The sequence below is a fragment of the Tubulanus polymorphus genome, chromosome 4 (assembly GCF_964204645.1).
Source record: "Tubulanus polymorphus chromosome 4, tnTubPoly1.2, whole genome shotgun sequence".
In the NCBI taxonomy this organism is placed as follows: Eukaryota; Metazoa; Nemertea; class Palaeonemertea; order Tubulaniformes; family Tubulanidae; genus Tubulanus; species Tubulanus polymorphus.
Genome location: NC_134028.1, coordinates 8666737 through 8693793, shown reverse-complemented (window position 1 = coordinate 8693793; position 27057 = coordinate 8666737). Strand labels below are relative to the sequence as shown.

At 39.2% G+C, this 27057-nt stretch overlaps 1 protein-coding gene and 1 non-coding gene across 4 annotated transcripts in view; one reads left to right on the top strand and one right to left on the bottom strand.

The window, feature by feature from the left end:
• Positions 1-24736, bottom strand: part of LOC141903127 (small G protein signaling modulator 3 homolog) — a 31836-nt gene extending 7100 nt beyond the window's left edge. For 2 of the 3 annotated variants that reach the window (XR_012619047.1, XM_074791100.1), the window contains exons 1-16: positions 24599-24736; positions 22850-23025; positions 22064-22130; positions 18722-18852; positions 17818-18015; positions 17254-17388; positions 16489-16605; positions 15877-15955; positions 5956-6101; positions 5771-5869; positions 4673-4804; positions 4048-4257; positions 3079-3234; positions 2514-2677; positions 1600-1693; positions 1135-1205 (exon numbers count right to left, since the gene is read on the bottom strand). Coding sequence is in view for 2 of the 3 variants with exons in the window: in XM_074791100.1 (XP_074647201.1) it covers positions 1135-1205; positions 1600-1693; positions 2514-2677; positions 3079-3234; positions 4048-4257; positions 4673-4804; positions 5771-5869; positions 5956-6101; positions 15877-15955; positions 16489-16605; positions 17254-17388; positions 17818-18015; positions 18722-18852; positions 22064-22130; positions 22850-23025; positions 24599-24665 (2042 nt within the window). In the remaining variant the exon portion in view is untranslated. The remainder of the gene's footprint in view (positions 1-1134; positions 1206-1599; positions 1694-2513; positions 2678-3078; positions 3235-4047; positions 4258-4672; positions 4805-5770; positions 5870-5955; positions 6102-15876; positions 15956-16488; positions 16606-17253; positions 17389-17817; positions 18016-18721; positions 18853-22063; positions 22131-22849; positions 23026-24598) is intronic. The other variant, XM_074791101.1, reaches the window with a different exon arrangement.
• A 251-nt stretch (positions 24737-24987) lies between these two features.
• Trnak-uuu (transfer RNA lysine (anticodon UUU)) lies at positions 24988-25060 on the top strand. The gene has a single exon. It is a non-coding gene; the product is annotated as a tRNA-Lys (tRNA).
• Positions 25061-27057: the final 1997 nt, after the last annotated feature.

The window sequence follows — 27057 nt, the reverse complement described above, 5'->3', positions numbered from 1 at the left end:
ATATTTACTAAATTGAGAGTTAGGAGATGGATGAAACATAAAACAGTACATAAACCTAGTCAAAAATGCCCAATTGTTTGATACCTGTCAAAGTTGATACCTGTGAATAAAACCGGCCCCTGGGGTTCTTCTTAGCTTAAAAAGCAGCATATTTCAAAACGCTGAAAGGAATTTGTCTTGAAATTATGCAAACCGCATTTTTTTCACCCTGTCAAGGGCTGCTACTGAATTTTCGACGCACCCCGGTATTTCGATACGTACCCGGTACGTAAAACAAATTCATCGTACATACGTTCTCATTTATATACGCCTTCAATATATCGTATAAATCTTTTAAACTATGTAGCCAGCAGCGTGCTTCAATTGTGTAATCGCGTGCGAACGTTTGCGTTTTACGTTTTTTTCTACTTGCTAGGTGCCTACGTTCACAAGCTATGCTTTATTCCAGGCTACCCTGCTGTCAGTTAAGTTCAGTAGGCCTATATAAAAAAGATCATAATGTCCTTATCATAATGGTCATTATTGTAATTCATTATATATTGCTCCTTATATTACTCCTATTTTTATTGAGTTTCAGTTTCGAATACAGCTTTTACTCCCAGTTCTTAAGCGCCTAAACGATCTTACACCTGAATATCTGACATTGCTTTTAACAATCAATGTTCCAACAAGGACTCACACGTTCTCAAGTCACGATAACACACGTCTAGTCGAACATGTCTCCAAAAGGTCATTTGGCAGTAGAGTTTCTAAGAGTACCAGCACTATGGAATGTTTTACCGTCCAGTATTCGGGAATCCCTATCTGTTGACACTTTTAAACGAAATCTCAAAACATATCTCTTTAGGAAGGCTTTTACCATCGTATAATGACTCTTACAACTTTCTATATGTTTCTATATTCTTGTATTCCAGTGGCATTTTAATAAATCTGTGATTCCATGCATTAATATTGTTAAGCGCTATATCCCCTTATAGTATAGCACACTATATAGACAAATAAATTATTATTTTTATTATCATTATAAATTAGTCACGAAATAAAGGATATATGATATATGATATGATGGGCACAAAAGCGCAATACGACGACATACGATATGACCGGAGTATATACGAAGTATACTGAACGAACCTGAAAGTTTTACACAACACCAATCTTGAATAAACCGAGTTGAAATCTTTTTCGACCTCTTTCGTCGCAGCCTGAAAAATAACGCGGAAAATCGGACGCGGAACAACGACAACGAATGAAAACGAACAAATTTGTTGAAATATGACTGGGACATTCGCTCGAAAATCGGATCGCGGATACAGTGACAATCAACTGTACATTAATGTTATCCCAGTGTTTATGCGCCAGGTTTAACTTTAACCCATTAGCTCTCAGGAATTTCACTATGTAGCGTCTATTACCGTCGGTACTCAGAAAATTCAAGGAAAAATACAAGTTTATTATGATACAAAATAGCTCATTTCCAGTTGATTTCAATGTGGTAAAAGTTTGTGTAATTTTGTAGTAAACAGTCAAGGTTTTCATATGATACAAGATTTGATGAGGAGCGCCACCAAAATTGTGACCAGTTCTAAAATGATTTACCTCTTCAACGAACAACCATGGATGTGCTGGACCACCAAGTACTCCCGATCTCTTCAATCCATGTTCAAAAATAGCTTTTAAACTTGGGCATAATCTGAAATGGAAAATAAACAACTCATAACGAACGAAGGCTGAAGGCATTATTTGTGAGAGATAAGGCCTGGTTAAAGTCGTTTCACTTAAATTACAAAAGCTTCCTTATGGCAAGGAAGTGACAAGCAAAATTTCGTCATTCAGGTTATGATGCCACGGTTTTTTCAGCAAATGGGCTTCATGAGTTAGAACAAACCAGATGATATTGAAAAAGACGGATATAAGCAACAGAAAAATTGAGAATAACGTTATGTTACGTTATTTGAAAAATACTGCGGAGAATTTGTCATAAAATCCTGTGACATATTGCTCGGTACATTTTTAGAATAACGCATCCTATTTCAAGGGCATATATGGCTTGAATGACCTACGTAAGTTAAAAACAACAGGGCACATCCTCGATTAACCCCTCATATCAAAATCTAAAAGAAGATCATGGTTATTTTTACCAAGTTCTGAGAAAATTGGTTCGAAACTGTAGACTGTAGAATGGGACCAAGCTCTTCCTGAGCCCCACGAATAATAATTATTCAGTTTTTTAGGTTTTTGTAAATAGGCCCCCATAGAGGACTAAAACATATTTTTCTATTCTATGTTTACTTTAAAAATTACCGTTTTTTCGTAAATAGGCCCCCCGCACATAGCGGACTAATGCATATTTTCAATTCTATGCTTCCTTGAGAGAAATTACCGTTTTTCTTAAGTAGCGCCCCTTCCCCCCTCCATAGCGGACTACCAATAATACATATTTTTCAATTCTATGTTTCCTTAAGAAAAATCATCGTCTCAGCGTCGATGTCGGCAGATGTTTTTAGACTTACATTCCACGAACGAGATCGGTTATCGTTTCCGTAACCGAGTCGTCGCCTTCTCGCGAGTAATTCTTACTCCTTTCATCGAGTAATTCAACGAATTTAGCCGGAAACCAACCTCTCAACCCATTCAGTTCACCGACCCAACAGTGTTCATCTTTCTGCGATATTATCTGCAATATAAATCATAACGAATATGTGAATGAATGAATTTACTTTTCGTGAAGGGAATTGACGAGATTCCGTAGCTGACATAGAAATTACGAGGGGAAAGAGAAGACGCGTTGGAAGCAATTTTTGATTGCCGAGGCCAATTGCCAATTTTTGACAGGTTCTAATATTGCTGCCGCGAATTTACTTAAATTTTGTCAAAAATATAGTAAGGAAAGAAAAAGAACGTTATTCAGCAAATAATTGCTGTGGCTTTAGATGCTGCACCCCCAACGCCACTGAAGAGTAATAAAGTGTTGTTGAAAACCCTATGAGAAGAACTCATCGGATGTAAAGATACGCCCGAAACATTTACGGAATTTTAATGATGGCGCCCGAGCGCACAGGGTATCTTAGAACTTACGGTGATGATATCATTTTTTCGGAATCCTAGTTCGTCGTCGTCATGCCTCTCGAAATCGAGTAACGCTTTCGCTCGGCGGCGCCGATTCCGAGCGACGTTCACGTAGTTCTCGACATCTTTCGCGTGACTGTCCATACTGTAATCCGCCTGCAGATTCTATATAGAATATTAAATATTCATTCGCGATACGTTTGCATTGCCAAATTCGAGAGATGGGCACTTACAAATTAAGTACCCGTTCAAATTTTTAGGTCCACCCCTTCAAAGAATCCTAGATCGCCCAAAACATTTTATTCCCTAATTTCCTAAAAAGCCTGTCGGTGTTCATCATCTCTGATAGAGGGCGTCTGTGTGACTATGGGTTTACAGAGCAATAATAAACATTTGGGAGCTGAACAAAAATATCAATTAAAAAAATAACCTCGCAAACTCACAGCTTGAGTCCAGAGATTTTAATCTAAGCCTTGATGATCTAAGAAGTTTATGTTTCACGCTGGATACTAGATCAACTGTTAACTACTGGTATAGGTTAACCTTAAGCCTGGGACATAGTGCCAATTTGAATAAAGTGTAGGTCTTAAAATCGCTGATGACTCCTCAGCGAAATTTCAGGGCTGCCAACCTCTGAACGAAAAGTAACAAATTGAATCTTTTTTCAGCAACATTTCTTAGAAATATGAAAGAAAATGCTCAGTAATCAACAATAAGACCCTCGGTAACATCTTTCACATTTCCTCCGTAACATCTTTCATATTTCTGTATGCGTCAAACAAACAAAATCAGTATTTCTCGTTATACAATAGTAACAAATGCCGAGAATCAGGAACAGTTGATGGCAGCTCTGAAATTTCACTAGAAAACCATACAGGACGAACTGCGCGATTTTTCTGCCTTTTTCAGAAACAAAATATACTAGCATATCTTTTTTAAAGATTAATAGAAGAAGTATAATCGGCCTAACATACGTACCACGGACATTCCACCGGGCAATTTACTGTTTTTAGGGTCGATCGATTGAAAGTGCCGTGCAACTTGTAAAATAGCCTCTCTCATATCCACCAGTAACTCGGTCTGCTTGATGTTTTTACTTTTCGCCGAATCTTCCTCGGACACCGAATCGCCCCACAGCAACATCGATATCAACGATCGCGACCGCTGAATTTGTCGTTTCGTCAATTGCTGTAATTAGCAAACGACATGGTCGGTAATTCATTTTCGAAATTGGCATCGAGATTTTTACTATTCGATGCAACGATTTGTGAAACAATGTCAACCCTTTTAGTGCATCTACACCGCGGTGCAGAGTATAAATCGGTGATGTACTTTGCTAGTTCACCGCATCGGGGTATATTGATGTAATTAGTTTTTACCTCTATTGAAAGATGACAGCATCTTTCAAACATAGTGAAATAACTAATGATACACTACCCTGCAATGTATATGCACTAAAGTGATGTGCCCGTTATTCAACCCAATGGGGTGAAATCTTTTTGAATCTTCTAATTATCTCCAGTACTTACGGGTATAAATTAGTCAGCAAAGGGTTAAAAGGTTTGGAAGCCAAAATATTCAGTGAATGAGTACTATAAATTACCTGTTTGGGTAAATTCTTCACAGATTCTGGATTGACAATTGCACCTTCATCGGCCATCAAATATGCTAAGTGTTTCCTTCTATTTGTATCCACGATAGCATCGGTTAAACCAGACGCAACTTTAAACGATACCTGAAAAAGGATTCACTCATTATTACGTTCATTGGCGATCAATTCGTCAGTTCTTCAGTTGACGAGAAACATAAAGAAGTCTTGTTGTGTGCTACTCGAAGGCTACTAGATGGCTGAGGGCTGACCCTGCTAACTGACTAGCTAGCCATTAGATGACAGAGGAGTGATTCGGCTTACTGACTGGCTGGCCATTATAGAAGGCAGATGGGTGATGCTGATAACTGATTGACTGGCCATTAGATGGCAGAGGAGTGATGTTGCTTACTAACTAGCTGGCCATTAGATGGCAGAGGAATGATGCTGCTCACTGACTGGCTGGCCATTTGATGGCAGGGGGTAGCCCTGTTAACTGACTAGCTGGCCATTAGAAGGCAGATGGGTGATGCTGATAACTGACTGACTGGCCATTAGATGGCTGAGGAGTGATGTTGCTTACTAACTAGCTGGCCATTAGATGGCAGAGGAGTGATGCAGCTTCATGACTGGCTGGCCATTAGATGGCAGAGGGGTGGCCCTGATAACTGATTAGCTAACCATTAGATGGCAGAGGAGTGATGCTGCTTACTGACAGGCTGGCCATTAGATGGCAGAGGGGTAGCCCTGATAACTGACTAACTAACCATTAGATGGCAGAGGAGTGATGCAGCTTACTGACTGGCTGGCCATTAGATGGCAGAGGGGTGGCCCTGATAACTGACTAGCTGGCCATTAGATGGCAGAGGGGTGATGCTGCTTATTGACTGGCTGGCCATTAGATTGCAGAAGCGTGACCCGCTGCTATCTGATTAGCTAGATGAGTGACCCTGCTTAATAGACTAGCATGTCATTAGATTACAGAGGGTGTTAACTGATAAACTGACCATAAGACGAGCACGAGTACCTGATCATAAATGGAAAATTTCTAACCTAACCGCTGTTTAACTAGAAAGCAGTGAATATCCGGTAGATAAAGTTATAACTTCTTACCTCGCAAAGCTCATCTACATCTTGCACATCTCCAGGCACATCAGATAACGCGTTAAATATCTGCGCCGAATTATCTTTCAGTTTTATCAGTTCAGGTTCCTAAACGAATGCATGAAACCGATTTACATTTAAATTGTATTCTGAGAACTTGCAGGAGGCGACGGTTAAGCCCCGAACGCACGTACCTTCATTTTCAACATTCCCAACGTGATCTGGAAGAGAACTCGAGATCCTTCGTAAAAGAATAAATCCCATAGTCGTAGTAATACTTTCATGTGTACGACGCTGGCGAACGCCGTCAGAAACCAGTGTAGACTGATCAGAGCTAATTCTGTAAAATATGAAAACAGCATTTCATTGAGTAAATACGGCACTCGAATTCTTCCGCATTTAGGAATCTGAAAACCGTTGCAATAGAATATTAATGAGGAATCGCAACACCAGCAATCCCACCAGATGGCGTGATGAGCACTCGTCAAAATCAGTCCATTTTCAATGATGAACTTTGAACTGAAATTTTAGACTCCCGAATCTGGATATTATCACAGAACCCACCAAATATACATTAAATTATATTTTCAACTCAGATATTGTATTAATTTATTAGTTTAAATAGTTTTCTTTAATAATCGATCTATCTATGTAAGAAAATAATTGTTCAGAATTAATTGAAATGTAGAAGATTTTGAGCGCAGAAGACCAAGTAACTACAAGCGAACCCGTTGGATCCTTGTCATCAGTGGAGTCCTCGATTGCCACAGGAGGTTCCCCATTGTATTTTGAATATCTAACTCGAACAAAATTCACCAGTCCTGGTTGATTCAAGTAATCAGCAGGAAAAATTGTACATCAACCCATTAAGCCCTGCCTAATACTCCTCGAACCGCCCGAATCCGCCCTGACTCGTTTCCGTCTGCTTGGCAAAAACAGTTACAGTGAGATTCGAACCCAATAGCTTATGATAAACTAGACATCAGAAAAATAATCAACATCTCATGAGCTCACTTATAAGTTAGGTCTGGATGAATTTCAGATGGCAGGTCACGATTTTGGTGGCCCACCTCATGAAATATTTCATCATATGAAAGTCCAGTGTGTTTACAACAAAATAATTGTAATACATGAAAATCCACCAGAAATAAGCAATTTTGCATCATGATAAATGTTTCTATTGAATTTCCTGAAGAGTAATAGACACTACATAATGAAATTCCTGAGTGCTAATGGGTTAATGAAGTTTGAAGTATAATAAATGAACTTAACATACAATTCTAGCTTATCCACCACTTCCCCGCCAAATAAATGCTTATCCGATAAATCGGTAAGCGATCCGTTAAAAGAAACAACATTTCATCCGATTAATAGACCTCCCGATACGTGTAGCGTATATATCAATCGAATCCTAGTTTTTCCTACAACGGCTGCATAATCGACTGAAGGCTCATTTTCTATACATAGTAGCATAATTTTGGCAGGAATGTGATTTTTAACGAGCGCTGAACCTAAATAAATAAGCTGATAATAGACGCCGCGGTATCAGTATTTTCACTCACGACATAGCATTTCACCAGGACCTGGTTTGCCCATTGTTGTAGGAATAAAATTCAAGTTTATATCGAAAAAACAAAATCCAATCACATTACTCCAGTTCAGTTCAGGCATCCAATTTCTGTCCGACCAGAGTACAAACATCTTTTGATAGTGTTCAAATGGCAATGCTCAATGATACTGCTCCGGCCCGTGCCAAGCTTTCTTAAGGGGCAGTTCTCTTTCAAGAAAAAGGGCACTTTTCAACATGAAAAAGGGCACTTTCAGATCGAAGAAGAACAGATCAAATACAAAGAACAAATACGAGTGCCTGAATAAATCATTTGAGAATAGACTACTTTTCATTTCCAAAAAAAAAAAAACGTAAAAATTCTATCCAAATTCGATTAAATCTTGACCGGAATATTTCTTTACACCGACTTTCTGAAAGACACTAGGGCTAAAATATAGGTCGAAAGTTTTAGGGGGTTTGTTTCGCTACCCCTGAAACGGAGATCGCCGTGTAAATATTGCGCCATATATCGAGAAAATAAATCATCGTCATCGATATCATTATCGAAATTAAAAACTCGCAAGAACTGCGGAACTAAAGCAGCGACCACACGGAAACGATTTGGGCTGGGCCAAATTGGGACGGATCAGACTCAAGACAAACTTGGCCCGGGCCTAATCAGAGAGCGCGCTCACACCTAAACCATTCACTCTATACTAAACAATGCTTAAAAACAACACGAAGTGAGTCATTTCCGGAACCAGTTGCAATTCAAACGCAATCATTTAATCGAACGCTAAAATTTGGCTGGGGCCTGGTCCAACATTTTTGGTCGGGCCAAACGGACCCGTTAGGCACCCGTGTGAACAGTTGCCCCGCGCCAAATTTCGTTGATAGCGGCTTTAGTTACGCCCGGCAAGAAATAAAGATTTAATCAAACTACGCAAAAAAAAAATACAAAAGAAGCCGGATCGCGCGATGTGCCGTCAATATCGTCATCATCGACATCAATTATTCATTAAAATATTAAAACCGGCCGATGGTTTAAAATTACAACGCGCGCGAGTAGAGGTGAAAAGACAATAGAATTAACAACTAGCTCACGTATGTAAATCTAGGATTAGAGAACGGCGCGAACGAACCACTTCACGAGTTCGACACACGACGACGACAGCGCTGAGTGAAGTACGACGCGCGCTAGCGAAAAAGTGAAGGTGACGAGACGTCGAGTTCACGACGCCGGCAAATCTTATCGATAATAGACCGGGAGAGCGGTTATATTGGTTACTGTTTCCAAGTACCGTTACTCATATTACCTGTCATCTTATCGCCGTTCTTATCCGACTCGAAAACGTTTCAATTTTCTGACGTAAATGTGTTTTAATTTACACCGGCGAACGCCACTCGACGCGTTTCGGCTGCCATTTAGTTCCGCGCTCGCGTGTCACAGAATTCTGTTAGATTCTCAACGCCTTTATCGGAACAACGTTTCAAATTGATTCGCGCGCGCATGCGTAATGTTTCGAATCGACGACATCTCGACAGGACCCGGCTGCAAGGATCACGGAGACAATTTGGCCCGGGTCAAAACGGCACGGATCAAGCCCGTGCCTAATTAGAGAGAGCGTTCACACGTAAACCACTTGAACTCGATACTAAACAATGCTTAAACAAAGTCAAATGAGTCACAAAATTTGACTGTGCCTCCCAAAAAGTGTGGAAATTCTTCTTGCTAAGAAAGGGCCTGAGAAGTCCCTTTCTGTCCTGAATTTTCTATGGGAGGGCCACCAGAACCCCCACGAATGTTCGCGCTTGCAGCCCTCGCGTTGCCAAATCTGGCCTTTTCAAATTAAGTGCCCATTCCGATTTTCAGACCCAACCCCCTTGAAGAATCCTAGATCCGCCCTAATGAGATGAATAAGTTCATTTTCAATTCAATTAGTTCAACTCGAGAGTCAAATCTTTTACTCACAATTGCGGAATAGGATTCAGGTATTGGATTATTTTCAAACCCGGAGACCCTGAAAATTTTGAATGCCCTTTTTCAAGGTGTTCTATATAAAAAAGAACACAATCTACAGAACACTGCCAGAATTATCATCAACAGCCCTTTGAAATTTGGAAAACGTGCCAGATCTCTACAAAAGTTTTGGATGTCCATTCTTCTAAGTTACTCCACATGTCATTCCAAATGAATAAAAACATAAGTTTGCCAATAAATACGAATCAATCAGAATAGAAACAGGCCTGTTCTATAGTCCACAAAAATACCAATATGGCACCCATACATAAATGATACCCAACATCCAGTTCAGGTGAGTAAACATTCACCCGATATGACCACTACCTTCTAATTCGGAAGCCTACGAAAGTCCCGATCGCGCGGGTTTTACCTTAAGTGGGCGGCGCTCGAAAAAAAATTTCCCTTATTCGGCGATAAGTTGGTGAATATTTGAGTAAGAGCCACTCGAAAAGGTGGACATTGTGTTCTCACTCCATAAAATAGTGTCAAGTGATACTTTCTCACGGAGTATTATGGTTGAGAGGGCTATCCACATCCATCTATAAATTCCTCATACCTGAGCCTGTACTGCGATGGTAAAGGTTCTTCGGGTACCGACACATTCGCCAGGAAGAACACTTCTACGAATTGATGTCGATCAGGCAGCGCGGATTCTTCGAAGAGTCGACAAAAAAGCAACATAATTATGTCGTTCGGAGAATATAAAATATACGGGCGTCACAATATAATGTCGCGAAATTGAAATAATATTTTCCGGTTGTACGAAAGCCGCCAGATCGCAGGTCTCTGCGACCAATGACCCGCAGTCACCCACCCGCTCGGAGCTTTAGAATTTTCTACGTTATTCCCTGTTAAGAACCTCTTGACATTTCCGTATCTCGAATTTCATAACAGCGATAATTCTAAAATTTCACACACAAAAAAAATGAAAGCTTTTCAAAGCTTTGAACAGGATGAGAATGCGTTGTGACATCGCATATTGACTGATTAAAATTCAATTAACACTTCAGGCTCGAATTCTATCAATTCATTAATTCATCAAGTCAATCAATTTACCCTTATTCGGATTAAATCCGTTTTTTCAATTGAAACAAAAGAACTGATGAATTCTGTGAAAAGCACTCGACCTCGAAATGAGCAATAAAATCCAAACGAAACTATGGTGTGAATTTGGTTGCATGACACTTGAACTAAAAACTTCGATAACATCTGCGCACGATTTACTTATCGCATAAAGAGACTAAAATTGAATTCATTCTCATCAACACAAAACAAACACCGTTTGGAACCTAATACCTAGATTCCCCTGGCAGTAGCTTTCTCGCGGATATTGTTTCATGCAATTTCGCTGCATAGATATTGCGATGAAAAAACAACATAGGCCTAGTCAATTTTGCTTTTGAATTTTCGTTTTTATAACCTCTGAAACTGTGCGGCGCCACTCTTGAGCGTTAAATTTCGCAACAATTTTCTAAAAATGTTCAAAAAATTTTTATGATTTTATGAAACATTTATGGAAAAATCAGAATGGTAAGCAACTCTTGAATCATCCTCGCTTGCCAGGGTTTGGTTGCCGCCCACCGAGCTCACGCCAACAAATACCCTGGCCGCAAACCTCTCATCAATTTATTACACCACCCAAAATTAATTGGACCGGTTGCCGATCAGTCTGTGTATTAGACTAATCAGATGCATTGTCTTTCAGCAGCAGATTTGCACTATCAATACAACACATCTGATTGGCTAGATATATAGACTAGTGGCCACTAAGTGGCAACCTGTCCGCCCAAGAAATTGTAGCCAGTGTAATTTTGGCGTGAGCTCAGCGTGTGGCAACCAAAACTTGGCAAGTGAGGATGCTCTGGAATAATAGGGGTGTGCAAATCATCAACTAATAGAGATATCGGTCACGGCGACAAGAATCCTCGATAAAAGTGCCATCGTCGAAAATCTAGGAACGAGCGTGCCCTACCATCTTACTTTTAAGAAGTGAAGGCCTCGGCGAGAAGTTGGATTAAACGAAAAAATGTCCTAAAACATGAGCCATTTATCGGGTTTATTTTTCCCTATCACTTTTATGTGTGTGTGTGTGTGTGTGTGTGTGCGTGCGTGCGTGCGTGCGTGCGTGCGTGCGTGCCTGCGTGCGTGCATGTATGTGTGTATGTATGTATGTATGTATGTATGTATGTATGTATGTATATATATATATATATATATATATATATATATATATATATATATATATATATATATATATATAACCTCGTCGAGGCATTAAGATCTGAATATATTGAAATGAATTCGGGGAGAAATATCTCGACTTGGTTTTCGAAAAATGAAATTCACTTCCGCAGCCAGCGCTGTCGCCGGAGCGAGGATACGCACAAGGGGAGAGAGGTCTACAACTGCGAGGAGTTTTAATTTACTCCACCCGCTCGCGTCAAGAAAGATCTTTCTCCATTTATTCTCGAGTGTTTTCAGTTTCTAACGAAGGGAAATAAGCAATTAGAAATCCATTAACATCGAAACATAACTCAATAAACAATTGACCTAATTAACGGGCGTAGCAGACTCTTCACGGCGGTAGCAAACTCGATTCCGCGTCTAAATGAATGTTAAACACTTTAGATTCGAGCGGATCAAGAGGGAAAACGTCATTCAAAAGAAAAGAAATGGACCAATCGTCGTTGTAAGGCACTTTTTCAGTTTTACAGTTTTAACAAGTACTTCATCAAAGATTACATTCGAAGCGATTCAGTCGCTGGCTCAAAAGTTGGTTACACAGTTTTAACTGGTCGATAAATACCGTTGTAACAACGCGATTTCGATTTGATGCGGGGCAAACAGGCACGCGTCCAGTAGACACCCGTGTGAACAGTTTTGTCCCGAACCAAATTTGGCCAACACCAAAACGTTCGCATGACGGCCATTCTCAAATTTTGTCAAATTCCCTGCGTTTTCCGAGATTATTCTGATTCCCTGAGTGTTTTAGGTCAGTTTCCACCCTGCCTCAGTGTCAGTGACAATTAAGTCAGCATTAGTCAAATTTTACCGCTGTTTTTTACCTATCTTTTACAGAAACATATAATATCAGAAATACATTAAGTATCTTTATATATATTTCATAGTGTTCGTAATAGCACTGGCGCTAACCCAGGTCCATAGCGTAACCCAGGGCCAGATCCAAGTATATTCCACTGTATTCCAGTATATAGTAAGAAAAATTTGAAAAACATATTTTCTAGACGTACCTAATCTAACAGGTCCAGAATGCCTTTGAATACGAGGAAAATTAGTCACTTTTTTTCAAATTTCTCTCGGGGAGGACTCTAAACTTTACAGAGCTTCGCGCTGGCAGATTAATGAACAATAATTCCTAGGATTGTAATATACCGGTAGGTAGTCAAATTCACAAGCTGGATCCGCCCCTGGGAATATGTGGGTGCCTTCATTTTCAACTTGTTTCGAACTAAAGGGGCCCTCCGCCAGAAAGATTTTGAAAATCTGATGCTCCGAAAGGCTTCTGAACAATATCCGTTAACATAACAAATGTCTAAATAAATGAATAAATCTCATATACACTTAACGCATTGCGAAAACACTCCGCAAAATTTTTTTGCCGGTCGAAAAAGGCAACGGCCGTTCGCGGAGACGAATCTAGAATCGTCGAGGGATGGGAAATAAACGAATAAATCATCATGAGTTTCGAAATAGAAGACGAGAGATGACAGTACTACACGTACACGGGTAGTACTCAAAACTCACTTACACAACGCGCGCCGCGGGCAATCGTCTCCGTTCTCAATATGACATATGTCAACCTCTTATCATCTATTTCATTTCTATTCATTACGAATTTCAAGTGAACATCCCCTCGGCTGAGCGCTCGCTCGGGCGATCGTTTTTAAAACGTCCGGAAGGAAACGCTACGAACGCGATTCAAACGACTACGTCGTACACAGCATTTAGCGGTGTCGCGCGCAAAACAAAATGGAAGAAAAGACGCCGCGCGAATTTAAATCTATTGAACCGGCGAAGAAATGCTACTCGAAAAAAAACCTGATCGTAAACGCGACGCATTAAATTAGATATTGACAAGTTCTTTATAAAATTTAACGAACATCTCTTCTGCCGCGTTGCATTAGGCGCATCCCGTCGCGTAACTCAGTAACCGGTTACTTGTTCAAGTGTCATCGGCGTCGTAGCCGCCGTGACAGTTAGCTGACTCGTCTCAGTCGATTAAGCGCACTCGGAATAAAATTCAGAAAAATCGCGGCCGCTAATTTCTACTCGACAGACAATCCGTTTATAAAGAAGATGGCCCGCACTCTTATCTAAATGGATGATACCGAAAATATCTATAAATAATTTATGAACGTGACACATTTTTAAAAAGCTCGAACGGCGACGTTAATTTTATTCGATCGCTAATGCGCGCGCGCTCTTCTTTCGATTTATGTGAGAAAAAATACGAGATAACGCTAGAATATGAAATGCGTAAGACACCGTCGAATTGCGCGTTTAATTCGAACGAATAGCCACGATTATCGCCCACGGGTCATTCACCGGTGTCAGCGCGGGAACGGTCACCGATAGAAAACTTAACCGGAATCGCAGTGTCCATGATCAGGCACGGATTCAGAAGGCATGAAACTTTGTTGTGAAACTTGTGTGCCCTTTTTTCTTCTTTTTTCATCCCCTTAGTAAAAAGGGCACTTTTAAGTCGTACCTATCAATCCCAAAAGTAGAGAAGGGCACATTTTCAAAAGACGAGGCAGACAATTATTAACAAAAGGGCATATTCAGCCACATTTTTACAAGACAAGGCAGATAATTTTCAACTTCTTCAGGATTTCATATTCGTCGCCTGGAAACTACATCTCAATGCAGTACATTTTCTAGAAAGAGCTTTGCGTCAGGACTTCATTCAAAAGCTTGGAAATTGCACCAAAAAGCGGCATATTTTAAAAACTTTCTCAGACCTCCCTCGTTTGGCATAGATCATGCCCATTTTTATAAGTTGTGCTACCCTTAACAGTGGTCCATAGATCCACTCCTGATGATAGGCATCCTTAACTGATGCCATAAGTCATAACCACGACTAGTTTTCAATACAAGTGGGAGTAGCTTGATATCAAAAGTAGTACCGGTAGTTCTGTTGAAAATGACCTAGAAATGAATCCAATTTTGTCAGTACTTTTTACATTTCTGAAGGGTAGTTAAGTAAGAGTAATTTTTGGAACATAATAAACTACTCTTAACGCTAGTCGACTTATCGAGGTCGACAAGTCCACCCGTAGTCAGCCTTTGAACTCGGTGGATGTGGATATTCACCAAGTCCCCCCTAGTACCTTCCACTCCCTTGGCCCATACCTTAAAATCTGCTATTATCACTGGTCCAGCTAGATGCAAGTGACAAGCAAGTAAAACAAAGTTGCCATTCATTCAAGAGAAACGGTCTATTCTTAAATTCGGTATAGAATTTATTATACATATTTCCTCATTTATGTACGTATTCTTAGTCCGCATTCCGATCGGATATTGTTATTCATCATCAAAGCAGCCGAGACTGAGAAACGCAGCAAAAACAGCGCCACCAAGTGGTCACTCATAAGACACCGATTACCAGTTCTGATGATAAACCTGTTATCATATTCACATACCTGGTAAAAAATGTCGATTCTTTTGCCTTTACAAATATAAATATGAAATCTATTTTCATCAAAAAGTAGCATTCTTGCCGGTTTAGGCTGCAAGGAGAATTATTGTATGAGAGAGCCAGAACAGAAAATTCCAATTACTTCGTACTCCGGTTGAAAAAAAAAAAAATTCTGCAAATTCGACCGCCGATCACACTATATCGGTACTATATCTGTACTGTAACTATATCTGTACTTCGATTTCCCATTTCAAACCCCCTTTTTTGCTCCGGACAGATGTGTGGGTTTGTAAGGAATACCAAATCAAAACAAATCAAAAGAAATCTACCAATCAAATAATTAATAGGCTGAATCCCTATTTTTATGATCAAAAAAATGTATGTTCCCATACAAAATGATACAAAAATGACACAATAATGAAGGTATCGTAGGAAACTAAAAACAGGAAGTCACCTGAAAATCGTTCTCACATACACATACAAGAAACAAAACCTATTTGAGCCTAGCACACACAGCAAGAAAACCTCGAAACAAGAAACACATCAAGTGTTTATGTGTTTACTGGTGTTTAGTTCGCCTCACAGAGCGAAAGTAGAAACATGCCAAAACCAACAGTGCCACAACATATCAAAATGGCCGATGATTTTGATCTGTCATGTGATCCATTTATCGTCACTAAAACACTGATTGATTGTTTAGCTATTCGGACATCGCCCCTCACAGCTATCAAAAGATTGTTTCCACAAAACTGTGAGTCGCGAACAGCGTTTCTAGTTTCATCATGAATTAAGCCCAAAAAACGTTTCCGATTTTCGTTTCATGTTTATTCTGCGCTGTCTGCGCCAGGCTTAAGATATAGATTTTGTGTTTAACTGATACTCACCGATGTCATTTTCCTTCAAAATCAAATCAGTTTCGGGTAGAAAACTGATAATCAACTGGCGTAAAACTCTTTGATCAGCCTGAAATCGATAAAAAATTATTCAATTACCATATATATAGTAAATATCATACCACACTTCAAATTGCATGTATAACATTAAACTGTTCCTCGAATATGAGTCTTGGAGATTGCTAAGACCTTATACGTATGCTGTATTGGCATACATGGAATAAAATTTCAATATAGAATTTCAAGGTCGTCAAATCTGAACCCACAACTCAGTGGAGCCTAAATGGAGTATCAGCAATGTAAGTAGGCCCTAGTGGTTTCATTTCAATAAATTTTAATGTTTAAAATTCCATTTTGGGACTTCTTCATTCATCGCTAACGCCAGGATCCACCGCGTTTGCTAGTGTACAGTACCATAGTGTAGAGGCGCCATCTTGTGGCATAATGGTACCGCATTAGAGCGTTACGGGTATCACAAAGTAGACCCATTCCAGATATCAGTTAAAAAGATTTAATATTCTAAATATTTATATTTTGGGACCTTTCGATTTACCTAGTTCTCTACGAAGCTACCGAAAAAGGCGCCGTTTGTGAATTACTTACTTGAACACCGATGAGAGTGCTGGAATAATATGAAGCGGGAAGTAAATCTTCAATAATCGAACACATCATCCAAAACGCTTCCTCTTCTTCCATGAACAACAATAACGAGGCCGCTATCTGAATAGATAGATAAACAAGAAACGCTAACTACCAGAGCATGAACTCGAATGCAGATCCTGTTGGTGGCAGTTTCTTGGTCTTTTTTAGCCTCTTTCCCCTTTCGGAAATAGAAACCCCGAACGTTATGACAATTTCCCGCAGCAGCATCAGCACCAGGATGATGGACGGGTGACATAGAATCATTTACTAAAATATTTGAACCTAATCTCAAAAAAAATAACATACAACGTATTTGACGAAACTACCAGGTATTGGCAATAACAAACTCTTCTACAGATCTACTAACTTTGTATTACTGCGTAATTATTCCTATAAACACCCAATACAACATCATTATAGTTACAAATTTGTGGCATCTATCCATAGTTTAATCATACTACGTATCGATTGATGTTATAGAGGAATTCAAGGAAACAGGTTTTCTTTTCTGAAAGGGACTAACTACCACTATAGTCTATCAAATGATGGCTGCTAGACAGTAATCTTCATTCTGATTGGTACAATTGCTGGATTACAGATGTTATTCCATGGAAGATAATCCAAGTATAAAACGATAAGGATTGAAGGAATTCTAGTTAATCAGCGCCAGTGTTGTTGATACAAGGCAAACTATAAAGCTACAAAACAAGAAAAATAAATACGTACCATACCAGTACCCTGACAGTACCCTATATCGGGATACAACCAAGCCAATGATCTCAGTACGCGACGTAACCTCGGGATACCAGTACTGTTTATATTACAGAAACAAGCGTTGCTAGGCATCGTTCTCAATAAATCCTGCAATACAACAATAACCCTTGATTATTTCAACAAAAAAAATTATCAACGATTATACAGAATACCTCGCCTAACTTGGACAAACTGGGACCAGCAAAATTGGTCAGATGTAAGCCAAGTCTGTTAAGTTAAGGATAGGAAAACACGTTAAGAGTCAGAAAAATGATGCAATTAGTCAAAAGTCCATGTTGGCCGTGTAAGGGGACATTTTACTGCATAACCACCTAGTGACTATCAGAATTATGAAAAGACCTGAAGTACGTATTCCTACAGGCTTAAATGCCACCCCTAGTTAGTAATCAGTGAACTATGAGAAAGAAATGGTAGTTAGACACTATTTTTCAGGATATGCCACCCCCTAGGAAGTAATCAGTGAACTAGGAAATCACTTTTTGTGTGCTTATATAGAATAAACGGTGAAATATATACCTTTTCAATCTGTTTAGACGTCATCAGATGATCGTTCGAACTGGCTTTCACGATGTCCTTATACGACGTGCTGGAATTTTCCTTTTTCTCCAGAGCCCCGCATAACCGCGGCCACAGATGAGGTCGCAACGAATGCGGGACGCCGCCAGCTTTAATCATCGCGCGTAATTTTTCAGACCTCGGCAAACGATTTTCGATCTATTCATAAATAACCAAGAACTTAGCTTTATTTCAGAAAGTCATATGAGAGATGTGTACGAAGAAAATTAATCTCTCGAATGCCAGGATTGAGGAACCAACACGTTGATGAAATAGTGTCACTACATCGTCTAGTTAGGCTAATAAAAGATTGATACCTTGTTTCTCCTTTTTGGCTGAGCTTAAAAGATGACCTGGCCACCCGCCTATCTACCCTGTACATAACTTGTTTTCAAATCATGATCTTACTAACATTAACAGACCCAGCAGCTTAAGAAATGAACTGATAACAAATTTCATTACGGTTTACAAAATGACCCCGCCAATGAGGAAAAACAAGGTATCATTTTTTAGCTTTATCTCTATTTTATTAATTTTCTTCATCTTTTCTACTTGTCAATCAATGTTTCTATTTATTTTATTAAACTCTGTATATAAACACTACGATCCATGTCGATAGTTCGGAGTTAAAAGTTGCGTAACTCCTAAAATCAGTTCCTAGTGTCTTATGGAGCAAAGCAACTAAAATCTTAAGTGAAATATTAGCCGAGAACTATGAAACTGGAAATCTTCAACGAATCGGAATATTGATGCTCAAATATCAATTAATCAATGGGGTTGTTGCGTCCAGAATTTTGGTTTCGTGGTCACTGAAGATATAGTTGGCTAGAATTTAATCCGAATGAGGAAATTTCATGTTCCGTACCTTATCCCAGGTAAGATCTCCGACCTCGTCGTTGTGAGTAAACTCTAAATAAGCGGTCCATTTCAGTCGATGTTGTGGCTCCTCTACGAACGGCGTGCTCAACAGTTTACTCGAATTCTCTTCCGGTCCATCTATAAAATATTTTTTTTTTAAACGGACTCAACATTCAATCCGTGAATCAGTTGATATTCAAATTAATCAGGGGCAGAGTACAAGTCCATCAAATCTTTTGAGTGGATCTTTTCATTTTTTGCGACAAAAACAAAATTGGTGAATTTTGGTGCGGGAATATGCGCCTAACATTGCCTTCTTGGATATCAAAGTATTTTTTGGATGCGACAAGTTCTTCAAATTAGCCCCAGGATCTGACCCTGAATTCATGATAAACTGATGCCATGGTCTATTTCGATTGATGAAACTAAATAGATTGCAAACAATTACAAAGACCTAGCTCGGCTGACGTTATCAAAGCCTCCCATGCAGTGGTTCAAGCAAGATAGATATGGTATTGCTGGTGTGCCACAGTATGAAACCCAGCAAGAATTAAGCTAGAAATTGAGCTTGCTGCTTGTATACAGTTATCACTTCAGCAAATTAATACTGAGTTCATGAAATAACAAAGGCTAAATGAGACATAACATCCGATTTTTCGTTTCGGACAGGGTTGGGTACGCTCTCGATGCCATCGGGTTTCAATCCCTGCCGAGGGATAATGGAGAAGATTTATCTAAACAGGAAAGTTTTTAAGTTTAAGAGGCCGAGCAGCATTTTCTTAGCTTCAAGTTTCATCAATTTTTCATTAACGTGGTACGTGTAACATGTAGTAATGACGGACCATTGGTCCAGTAGGATCAACTGAGCACATTTTATTTTTGAGCACAATTTAATCGATATGTTCTGGGATTCGCACTAACATATAAAGATGAAATGGTGCACAACATCACTGTGTAGTAAGCGTGTTCAACTACGGTGATATAGCTGGTAGGCCTAATAGGTTTTCCCCAAGACTCGCGAGCACATGGCAGTACAATCAATACTAGGTTTGTTCTATACGTTGCACTTCATTGGACGCTGAAGGAATTTCCCAGTGACGTCATAACCAAGAAACAAGGTCAATGTAAGTAGAACGGGAGAAAATTCATTGACGTTTTGCACATTTTCTCCCAGTACTTCCAAACAGCAACTGCTAAGAGCTGATGGACGAAATGTTAATTTCTACAATAATTATTTCTATAGGCTCAATATTATTTCAATATTAATTTCAACCCATATATCCCTCCTGATGACAAAATATCAGCCATGTATATCCAGTGGTTACAATTTGCACGACCAAGAGCTAACAGAAAGTCACTCTCAGGACCATTCTATAAGGATTGACACAGTTGATCCTAAAAATGCTCATTCATTTGACATACCTAGATAAATTTATCTGTAATGATATGACCTCTTGATATTGTAAGAGGATATGCAGGCAATTTTCTATCACCTCCTACGAAGCTCTATGGGACCTCACCAGGGCTACTTAACCAACTAAAAAAAGCTCATGACACCATCAAATGAGGACCCGGCAATGTTACTATGGCAAACGATCAAACTGCTAGGTTTGTTAGTGTACACTTGGACATCAATGCTGGATTTTTTCTCGCATTCCATCAAAATCTATTGATGATGTTCTCTTTATTATATAGGCCTATATTCTAATAATTTAATATTCTCTCTTTAACAAATGACCGATTGTGCATTATTTGGATCTTAGAGATCAACGTAAGTTTCTCTAGAGACATGATTTGCTTGTGCAGAATTTCTGGATGATTTCGAGGCTAAATATCAAGATCAAAGTTAATTCAAAGCTGAACCGATTTTGATTAATCACTGATAATGTCTGAAATCTAATGGGAAAGTGGGAATGCTGGGTCCTCATTGACCTGAAGCCTTTTAAAAATGAATAAATGTATGTATAAGTATGAATTATGGAGAATACAATAATCTCAAGAACCTATTAGCATTAGACGCTTATAAAACTGTAATAATGTATTAGCCTATGCTAAAAACTATGGGTCCAGGCACACCATGCCAACATAGTAAAATGCTTGAAAATCCGACAATTCCTGATTAACATCTTCAAAACCCCCTGGTGAACATAATAATATTCAACTCCCCTGAAGGACAACAAAAACCGAGGTGATCCCCATTCCATGTGAGGATGTCCTAAGACAGTGCTGAAAATTATAAAACAGCCATCGAGACTTTGATTTGAAACATATTAAAATTTAAATTGGAAAAACTTGCCACGAGGACTGATGTGACTAGGATGGCCGCTACCTAGTTGCTTAAAACTTGACTGATCGAAAAACCTGCCTGATGGTCTCAAAATTCAGGCCAAACATTAACTGAACATTATGGGCACAAAGAGGTCACAGGACAGCATTGTAGTAGCCTAGGCATTTCCCACTGACCCAATTTTTCCTGTACATACGTATAAAACCCTATACATACGTATAAAAAAACATCAAAACAAATTGATAAATATGTCTTCAAATTTCCATTAAAAAGTGCAAGTGTGTAAAAATCAGCCATCATGATTCTGACCGCACCAGTTTTTTGGGGCTGTAGATTTATCTAGGGTAGATACCCGTATAAACCAAATATCAAGACAATCCCATTGAAATAACGTCTCAAGAAATTTCGAGAATAACTGGATTCCGTCTGTGGATGGATGGACAACGGACGAAAAGTAAACGCAATAGTCAGCTCGAACTAAAAATTAGCGGAGTTAAAATCAAACCCCAAAAACAGTTCTTCCATCAAATCCCGAAACCATAGGGTTTTTACATACAAATCTAACAAACGACCTAAATAAAATTGCACCCTAAATCAAAGACAAAACTTCAAAATAGGCAATCCGGTATTCGAAATCTTTTGAGCTAAATGCAACCGAAAATCTGTTGCTTTGATTTGTAATCAATTTCAAAATCAACAATCTCAATCATGTCTGAATTGCTCTAAATCATTGGCCTCAAAAAATAGAACCAAAAGACCTTGTATTAGTTTTGTCTTTTAGCCCGAATTTGATAAATGACTGTGAAAAGGGTTCTACAAAATTCCTTCGAATCGATAATTTGCGGTGCTTCTTATTATCTTTAAAGTCACTTACAGTAAAGTTCACATTCCGGGGCATCTTCAAAATATACAACAAGATAATATTTCAAATCATATTTGATATGATTTTCCATCAGTCAAACCCGATGGCTTTGAGATGAGCGAAATTTGCTAATTCAAACATGTATCCAATGGCAAACTTAAACTGACAGAAAATTGGAATCGAACAAATGAAATAAACACCTTCTTCTTCGACTTTGAATCCAAATTCGTCATATCTGTAATCGAGCTGGCCATTGTGATCTTCTGGCTACAAAACAATGAAATAACGGAAAATTTAGCAACAGTCCCTGGGAACATCAAGTATTCGACAGTTATTTAAGGGCCCCATAGCACTCCCAAGACCATCCACGCTTGGCAAGGATTCAAACTTGATGCATGATGGCATAGCTAGACTCTGCCATGGCACGGAAACCTGTCTGAAAACATAGGGGTTTGTAAACTCTTGGATTTTATTTCCGCGTTGTTGAATGCTAATCTCACGAGAATGGCGCTAAATTTGAACTGCAAATAAATTCAAAAGCTGTTTCATCCATTCTTTTATTTCTTTATAGTAAGGTATCGCGACGCCTGATACTGATCCTCTTAATGGCCAATTGTTTATCAGGACTTTATAGCTGCTAAACAAACAATATCAACACAAGATATTTCTGTGACATTTTGAATTTATTTGCAGTTTATATTCAGCGCCATTTTTGCAAGATTATCAACAACCCGGAAATAACACCCAAGCCAGTTTTTAAGACCATGTGCTGAAAAGCCTGCAAAGCCAATCAAATTTTCAAATTTGTATAATCACTAAAATAAATTCATGGATAGATACAGATAAAATAACACAATTTCTAATTGCATGGTGGAAAATATAGGCAGGGATCGTACCGTAGAAGAGTCTTGCGTTGTCATCAGGTTCGAATCCCTGCCAACGAAGAAAACATCAATCGAATTTAATCAGTTTTTAACTTCTCTCACCTGATGACTTAGCTTTTCAAGAATATCTTGGGGCCACATCGACGGAGTCAAAGCCGAAAACGGGCCGCCAGGAGTCGGTATGAAATCGCTTTCGGTCGACGTCAAAGTTGCCGACGCGTTGATACTTTCTCCGGTGCTCATAATAATGTCTTCTTCATCCTCCGATAAAGTATCAACTAAAAAAGGAAATCGAAAATAAAAACATTCATTCGCGGGACAACATAAAAGGCCTATCATAATTCAGAGTAGATCCCATTTCCCATTTCGTACATATCATTCGAGAAGCAACTACAGTGCAACCTCATAACAAACTTGGATACAATGATTCATCGGATACAACAAATATAGAATTTCATCCCAGGTATGACAATTTGATTATTTTCATACTGGATATAACGAACTATCGGTTATAACGCACATATTTTCTGGTCTCGTGAAGTTCGTTGTAACGAGGTTCCATTGTATAAAAACCACAGGGGCTCGTGACGTGAAACTCTGGGTCCAAAATCGGTAGATTTACAACAGTATTCTAAGTACCACCTACGAGAAAAGGGAACTAAGATTTTGAGAATCTACATTCATTCTCATTTCGATCAATCATAATTTCTTAACCCATTATCGACCAATTTGCACTAGGCCTAAATATTCATTAAAATTGTTTCCAATCGTCCCGGCTGATGGGATTTGACAAACAACATGCCCAGGACAGGGATGCTGAAATATCAAATATTAACAAGGGCTATTGATTCAAGCAGGGTTTCTTCTTTTGTAAGTGGTACCTATCCTACCAGTCTGTAATGTGTAATCTGTAAGTAGGTAATAGTAGCAGGCTAGGATTTGGGACAGGTGTAGCCGTAGGCTTTTTTGCCGAATGTGATGACACATAATGCGCCAGTAAATGAAAGTCCCCGTCCTAGGGGGGCCGGGAAACGAAAATTAGCGCCGGTGCTAGGATCTCTCAATCGGGACTTTTTCCCCGCTACTGGTAACGTTATTTTTATCGCTGCTGTAGCGCTATGGATCGCCTACACACACTGGGATTCCTGCGCTATGGATCGCTTAAGTATGCGGGGAATTGTGCGCACAGATCGCCGTGGGATACGGGGAATTAACACCAGATATCTGCAGTTTGAGAATCGTGAGAAATCTGAAATTCGATTTCTCTAAACGATATCATAAGCAAAATATTACAAACCAATGTTTGAAAAAAGTGATCTAATTGAGCTCTAAAAAAACAGTAAAAAAATATGAATTTATGGAAATAAAAAGTTCGTTGTTGAAGATGGTGCTAGCTAGCGCTGTGCATCGACGTTGCGGGTGAGGACGTCGGCGCTATTCGACACTGTGGATCGGGTCCGTACGCAAGGACTAGTCGCTAAAGCTGCGCTGTTACCGGTATGCGATCCACTCCTTTTTTGCTGGATCACCTTTTGCTATGGATCGCTAATTTTCGTTTCCTGGCCCCCCTTAAGACGGGAACTTCCATTGAAAAGTGCATAAATGCTGAATATCAGTCCCAGTTTGGACCCCTAACTTTATGTGACAAGCCCATGTGCGCCATAGAAGGGTATTCCAGAGTCTGTAGAACCCAATGGCAATCATGACCGGCCTAAGTCTAATGTCTATGTTCAGATTGAGCTAGTGACTGTTGTTGAACGAGTCGAAGCAGGGTCGACGTAAACAGTAAACACTGGTGACACTGTCAGTCAAGTTCAACACTCTTCTGTCCGTTTTACACGGAATATTTACCATTTCCTCCTCTTGCCGAGTATCCCTCGGAAGCCCTGCGGCTGAACATCGATGATACTATATCCATGATGCCATAAAACGCGGTTTAATGGCAGAAATTCGGCGATAACTCCCAGAAAATTAAGAATTATCAGAACCCGGAAATGGAAGTCAGTGGTTTTGACGTCATCGATTTGTGCGTAATAAATATTTACGGTATTCGTAATTTTCATCCTAAGTAGGCAATATAATCAGTTATCACTTTCAAGATACAGTTTATTCGAAAAAAAAGAAATTTTTCTCGTGTCCCTGAGTTTAGGAAGAAAATATTCATTCATTCGTTAGTGTTTAAAGCGCGCCAGCTTGAGCAGAAAATTGATTATATTTATAAAATTGACGATTTCCGTCGAGCCCGGTTAGCTCAGTCGGTAGAGCATCAGGCTTTTAACCTGAGGGTCCTGGGTTCGAGTCCCATACCGGGCGATTGCATTTTATTTTTTCTTACGTCGATATAGTGACATCGGGTGTAACATTATCGGTTGAATGACTTCATCATTTCGTGTATTATCTCATTATCCAATAGTTTCATACCTATTCGTTCGTTCTTTTTGTTGTATTTGTGTGGATAGAAATAGTGCAGATCGCCGATATACGCTTCGTCACTTGTACCGACAGTGACACCGGTCAAAGAGCGTCTCGTCTGCAGGTTTCTAATCACTTTCATTTGCCTGTACTGTTTTTCTATGGCGCGATGAATCATTTCGAAATCCATCTCCTTCTGCCTGATGAAAGCTAAGGTCGGACGTCTGTGACGCCATCGATGACCAGGGTGTAAACAAAACTCTCCGCATTTCAGTACGTCATGCAATATCTCAGATAGTGGCATCGGAGGACATCGGTCACCTTTTGAAAAAATATATGAATCAATTATGAGATGATTAATGAGGTTGATTACATCTCTTAAGCGTCTTCAACAGATAGGCTACGTGTAATGATTTTCTTACAATGAATTGTACTTAGCTGTCTTCTTGACATTTTGTTACAAAATGGACGTTGAAAACATAGATATCCATACAATGATGTTATTCGCGATAGGATACGTATAGGATTAGACCCTGGGAATTTACTGTGAATTTAAACTATACAAAAAGTCGGATTTCAATTTACGGCGATTTATGTATATACCGGTACGCAGTAGGCTTACACGTATACTTGTTTTGATTCTAGAAATTATGACTCCATGTGAAATTGTGTGTGAGTGTGATGGGGAATTGAAGTGTTTGAGTTCCTCATTTTTCAGATTTTCTCGAATCCCTTTCCACATAACCGTGCTCGAATAGTTGTGGGAATCACTGCCGACGGAGAGACACGGGTATACACTGTATCTTTTATAAGCGATGATTTCATAAATTTGTTTGCAGATCGTCTGAATTCAAACCCCCAACAAACTTTCAATCATTACAGCTATATTCTAGTAAAATAGCTGTAATGAACATCAGCAGACGGGGATGTATATAGGGGTACGGACGACCCGACGATCTGGATTTTCAAATCCAAGTTCCGCATTTTTAGTTCCAAATTCAGTTTTTTCTTCACATTCCAGAAATTTCATAAATATTTTGCCTGAAAAGGTCAAGGACACTATCCCCTATCCCCTATCCAGCTTCGAATTTCAAAATTTAGGATTTTTAAGAACATTCAAGGCAACATCAAGGATACAGAAATACTCGTTTCGGCGGATACGGTGCAAAGTGGCGGTTCCGCTTGTATCACCGTAATTCTAACCCCATGCAGTTTAAAAACTGATAGTGGCTCCCCTGTTGAAGCGTTACAAAGCGTTGAAGCGTTGATTATAAAATACCTACACATGATGGTCCGTATATATTTAGCAAATATTGAAATAATCCATTCTCTCTCGTTTAATTCCAAGCTATTTCACGGGTAAATGATGCGTTAGGACTATTACTGCTCTAACTACATATATTAGCACAGGTGTCATTAAATACTGAATAATATACTGTTGTTTTATTAACCCTTCGATTTCCAAAGAGCGAGAGAAGTTCATTCACGCACACTCCGCAGGGTTTGTATTTCATTTATCATTCTTTTGTCTAAAAAACCACTAGGAACTTATCCGCAACCTACGTACTTTTGTAGATTCCGGCCAATCTACACTTAGCGAATGATTTCCAATATGGCCGGTTTTTTCTAAACACCGTCACAATATTCTTCTCTAACTTCTGCAATAGACCGGTAGGCCTACTTCTTCAACTCTGACACTATTTTTCCAAGTAGGCCTATACGTTTGTTACTTACTTTTTGAATAGATTTATATTGTTTTGTATGTTTCAACACCGGGCGAGTTGTTGTTATTCTATCCAATATTCATCATTGTTTAAAGATTATTATCTCCTTAACGATTGGAAACAGCAGGGGTATTGATTGAAAAGCCTTGCTGATTATCTCGACCAACCAGAATA